Source organism: Morone saxatilis, unplaced genomic scaffold (genome assembly GCF_004916995.1).
Source record: "Morone saxatilis isolate NCDOM2014 unplaced genomic scaffold, NCSU_SB_2.0 Contig0, whole genome shotgun sequence".
NCBI classification, from domain to species: Eukaryota; Metazoa; Chordata; class Actinopteri; family Moronidae; genus Morone; species Morone saxatilis.
The window spans coordinates 14,436,784-14,441,754 of record NW_023339650.1 but is presented as its reverse complement, the minus strand read 5'-3'; the positions used below and the strand labels follow the sequence as shown (position 1 = coordinate 14,441,754).

The 4,971-nt window shown below is 39.1% G+C and overlaps 2 protein-coding genes across 2 annotated transcripts in view; one reads left to right on the top strand and one right to left on the bottom strand.

Annotated features, from left to right (window-relative positions):
* Positions 1 to 983, top strand: part of enosf1 (enolase superfamily member 1) — a 4,925-nt gene extending 3,942 nt beyond the window's left edge. Inside the window, exons 13-15 of the mRNA XM_035651938.1 lie at positions 444 to 543; positions 645 to 726; positions 855 to 983. Coding sequence (XP_035507831.1) covers positions 444 to 543; positions 645 to 726; positions 855 to 947 — 275 coding nt within the window. The 3' untranslated portion in view covers positions 948 to 983. The remainder of the gene's footprint in view (positions 1 to 443; positions 544 to 644; positions 727 to 854) is intronic.
* A 40-nt stretch (positions 984 to 1,023) lies between these two features.
* On the bottom strand, positions 1,024 to 3,394 carry tyms (thymidylate synthetase). The gene is made up of 6 exons (XM_035651948.1): positions 3,205 to 3,394; positions 2,945 to 3,119; positions 2,075 to 2,176; positions 1,799 to 1,974; positions 1,640 to 1,711; positions 1,024 to 1,550 (listed from the first exon to the last, which is right to left on the bottom strand). Exons 1-6 carry the CDS (start codon positions 3,301 to 3,303, stop codon positions 1,413 to 1,415), a joined length of 762 nt encoding a protein of 253 aa, XP_035507841.1. The 5' UTR covers positions 3,304 to 3,394; the 3' UTR covers positions 1,024 to 1,412.
* Between the last annotated feature and the right edge of the window lie 1,577 nt (positions 3,395 to 4,971).

The window sequence follows — 4,971 nt, the reverse complement described above, 5'->3', positions numbered from 1 at the left end:
TATGTCTTTAATCTCCAAATAGTTGGTAGAATAACTTGACTTCTTCTCTTCCATTTATCACTATTTTGCTTTTCAGCTGCTTAGGTTTCCTGTTTCTTTTTTGCCTTTTTCATTCATTTATTTATTCCCATTTTTCCCTCGAGCAACATTTTCCATTTTCAGGACCAAACTGCCTCGGACAACATGGAAATTGAAATGTTGCATGGCTAAATTATAGAATAGATAGATGGTTTAACTAGCTAGTAATATGAGTAAATTGTATGACCTGATTGGAGGTCAAAGGAAAGTGTAAACACAATTTTTACAATTTAACTATTAACGTATTTGGAATTGATGGATAACCCTTTACCACCTTTTTTTGATTTCATGCCTCTGAAGCATTGGCATATAAAAACTGTAATACAATACAATATATACACACACCACTACATATTTTCCCTTAGTGCCTGTTTGTCCTCATGCTGGCGGAGTTGGCCTCTGTGAGCTCGTCCAGCATCTGATTCTGTTTGACTACATCTGCGTGTCGGGAAGTCTCAGCCACCGGTAAGAGCAGGATTTGTTTTTGTCGACTGCAAGCGAGCTCTCGACTGTGTCTGATTAGTACACGATAATCAGCACCGGTGTTTATTTTTCCTCCTTTCTAGAATGTGTGAATATGTAGATCACCTGCACGAACACTTCACCAGTCCCGTGGTGATTCATGACGCCCACTACATGCCCCCCAAGGTAAGATGAAGAACAGATACCAACTATAATTACTCTCTGCATTGCACAGAGAAAATAATGTTTCTCCTTTACATCCACACTTGTTGCTTTAGGCTCTTATTTGAGTACACTGTGTTTATTGTTCTCAGGATCCAGGATATTCTTGTGAGATGCTGGAGTCATCGGTGCAGAGACACCAGTACCCTGAAGGGGATGTATGGAAGCTGCACATAAACAAATGATTCAAATTCAGAATAATATTAAATGTTTTAATGCTAGACTCCTGTTTGGTTAATAACAATTCTGTACACGACAAGCTGACACAAGAGTAAATCCTTTATTTACAAATTACATATTAATATTAGAACAATTAAACTAATCTAACTGGCATTTGCAAGCAAAACATTCCTCAGCTGGTAATGAAACTTCTGCAGTTCAGCTACATAAAGGTCAACATGAGTTGAGGTTTGTTTTTCCCTCTTAAATTAGCAGAAGAAAACATCTGTCTGTGTGGCTTAAAGTCTTAATTCACAAAAAAAAAAACATGAAAATACCCACTCGCTTCTTTTTTTGTGCTTTGTAAATTAAATGTATGATTATTCTAAAAGTGGGAGGGAAAGACATCCTGTACAGTACATATAGAACAATGTGATTTCTAAAGCGCTTTCCCACACCCACCATATTTATCCCTCATTAAAGTGGGATTTTCACACAGCCATCTGCATCTTAATGGCAGGATGAGGGTTGTAGTCGCAGATTTCAAAGTCTTCTGCGCGGAAATCATCAATACTCTCCACTTTTCTCAGGATCTTCAGCTTGGGGAAGGGGCGGATCTCCCGCTGAAGCTGCACATTTCAGACAGATGAGCTTGTGTAAGTTTGAGATCAAGTAGAGAGCACAGGAGAGGCAGAACAACTGTGTTTAACCAACCCACCTGTACTTTTAGAGGTTCACTGTGGTTGATGTAGATGTGAGCGTCTCCCAGAGTGTGAACGAAGTCGCCAGGCTGAAGGGACAGAATATAAACAACAGGTGAGGTCATGAAGCACACGGCTGTACGTTAAAATGAGATCAGAGCTTTCGACAAAGTTACCTTGAGTCCTGTGATGTGTGCGATCATGTAGGTAAGAAGTGCATAGCTGGCAATATTGAAAGGCACCCCGAGGCCCATATCACCCGAGCGCTGGTACAGCTGACACGACAGCTCGCCGTCACACACGTAGAACTGACACAGGGCGTGGCAGGGGGGCAGAGCCATGTGGGGCATGTCTGCAACAACGTATGAGATATAGATTTAAAAATGATAGAACATCACTATAAAGGGATTTAAAGAGAGAACTCCTATATCCTAGTTTTGTTCGTGGTTCACCTTTGGGATTCCAGGCACACATGATGATCCGTCGGTCCTCTGGGTTCTTTTTGATCGTGTCAATGACCTTCTGCAGCTGGTCAACACCTTGTCCCGTGTAATCTGTTGAAGGAAAAAGAAAAGGAAAAAAAGAGACAATTTAAGATCTGAGGCACAGTGTTTGGTTATGTTTGGAGGAGTTTAGAGGAATAGTTTCGACACATAGCCTCCCGTAAAACCATGTGACGTCTTTAAGGTTTGGTTTTTGCACAGATTAAAGAATAATTAGATATAATGTGTAACATTTGTGAATTGTAGAGCAGCTGAAAGGCAAATTGTTATTTTTAGACAGATCCAGGCAAGCTGTTAGATGAAACCGTATCATGACTATCTTGTTGCTGCTGTTAAACCAGATGCAAATTCAAAAAGATGCACTGCAGAATTATTTCCTGCATGTATTTGTGTATGTAAATAATGGTATTTATAGTTGATTTTATTCTATTTTATTCATCTTTTATGTTCTTCTATGGTTATCTTTTTCTACAAGTGTAACATGAAGGAACTACAAACTTTTCATTTCTGTCTACTAGTCTGCTGGCTGCAGCTTCATATTTACCACACAGATATGAGAGTGATATCAATCTCATGCAACTCCAGACAAGAAAGAGAATTAAGGGCATTCACAAAATACTGAACTATTCTTTCAAGGTTACAAAAATGCTGTTTATTTTCTACTCTACTGTCCGATATGCTCCTACTTTTAAAAATAACTGCACAGAGATTTACCCACAGCAGGTTTAAGTCTTTACAAGAGGCATCTAGATACTTTGAGATTTAATTAGAGGCTAGATTTTCTTGCACAGTGAACTCTGTGTGGCTGTGATATTGTACCTGCATGCATGTTTGTGTACTCGGCACCAAAGTGCCTCCACTGGAACCCATACACAGGTCCCAGGTCGCCTTCCTCTCGATCTGTGAACCCGAGGTTGTCCAGGAAGTCCCGGGACCCGTTGGCATCCCAGATCTTCACCCCTTTCGCCGAGAGCTCTTTGGCATTTGTTGATCCCTGAACCCAGTAAGCAATCAAATGACTCTTTACCACTAATAGAAAGTGAAGACATTTAAAAAAAAGGGTCATATATCATCCTCACCTTGATAAACCAAAGCAATTCTTCAAGGATCCCTTTCCAAAACACCCTCTTGGTCGTCAGCAAGGGAAACTGATCTACAAACAAACAGAAACAGGTCATTTGACATTACTGACTATATAATTAATTTCAGTTAAAGTTGCTTCGAGTACATTTCATAGCCGGACTGATACTGGATTTGTGAGGCCAACACTGTTGTTGTTAGACGTGAACAGACATGAACATGAAGAAGGAAGTCAGAAATAAACTTCTCAGTGCTCCCTGTTGGACAAACTATGTAATTGTTTCTAAATGATCACAAACAAACTAATCTGTACTAGTTTCTTGTTTCTTATTGACCTATTTGTTGATACCAACGAACACATCTTACTTTTAATTTAATTTCATGTCATTTTAAACTGGCACTCCACTAAAACTCAGAAATATTGACCTATTCTGCATTTATACTCTTCTCATATACAAACTATACTACATACTCCACTTTTATTTGATAGATTTTGGATGCAGATTGGGATTATTGCAAACAAAACATGATCAATTGATTAAAATGGTGCACTATTGACACACTTCTTACCCATTAATGCACTAATATTTATCTAAAAAGTATGTATGACACAGAAAAAGGTCCATCAAGCAGAATTATTTTATTTTTTATTTATCTTTTTAATGCAGGACAGAAATATTGACACATTCTCCATATATACTCCTCTTATATATACTATACTATACTATACTATACTCACCCCCGTCACTATGGCCCGCCCCCAAAGATGCTTGTGCCCCCCCAATTGAGGCACAGATCTCTTAAATTACTTTAATTTTAAATCATAATAGCTAATTTTGTGTTGCGAAATACTAATGTTGCATTCTTTATCATTAAAACATTAAAAATATAAAAAAAAAAAAACAATGGTGTGATTTTGTTTGATGGATGGGAATCTACACAGCCTATCACGGCCTTACTGAAAACAACATTAGGCTACGTACGTGACGTAGCCTGCGTCAATGTAGCCGCTCAACAATTACCGCGCATTTTGGACTGGTAGCTGGAGAGGTGCCAGCTTCACCTCCTGTGCACTGCCGAGGTGCCTTTGAGCGAGGCAACCTAACCCCTGAAACCTGCTCATGGGGCGCTGGTAACGCGGCAGTCCACCATCTCTCCCCTTTTTCGTCATCCACCCCGATGCCAGGCTGATAGGAGAGAGAGGAGAGAGAGGAGAGAGAGGAGAGTGCTGCCTCCACTCAAAGTACCGGTATGTGTGTGTGTAATGGCAGTGCACATCCCTCTGTTGACTGCTTTTAAAAGGCAATGTTTGAGAGATGCTTCTGGTGTTACATCTAATATGTATAGTCAAGTGTTTTATGGATATTCATAACATTGCTTCTACGTAATGTGGTGTATACCTGTTCATATTGCTGTTGGTTGTGTTTAACGTGACGACTACGAGTATAGGATTATTAAACATATACGTACTGTAGCGACCCTGCAGTAATGTTTTGTTATAATGTCAAATGTTCTGTGTGTTAATGACGTGTTGGGATTGAATGAGTAGGGGGGCGAGTGCGCCTGCGTGCGTGTGTATACTCTGGGTCCATATCCGCAAATACTAACTTGTATACTCCACTAAAACACAGAAATATTAACATATTCTCACTCTGCTTTTATTTTATTGGAGAGATTTTGGATGCAGATTGATAATTTTATTATTAATACTTTAATGCACCAATAATATTTATTTATATTTATAAAAAGTATGTATGACACAGAAA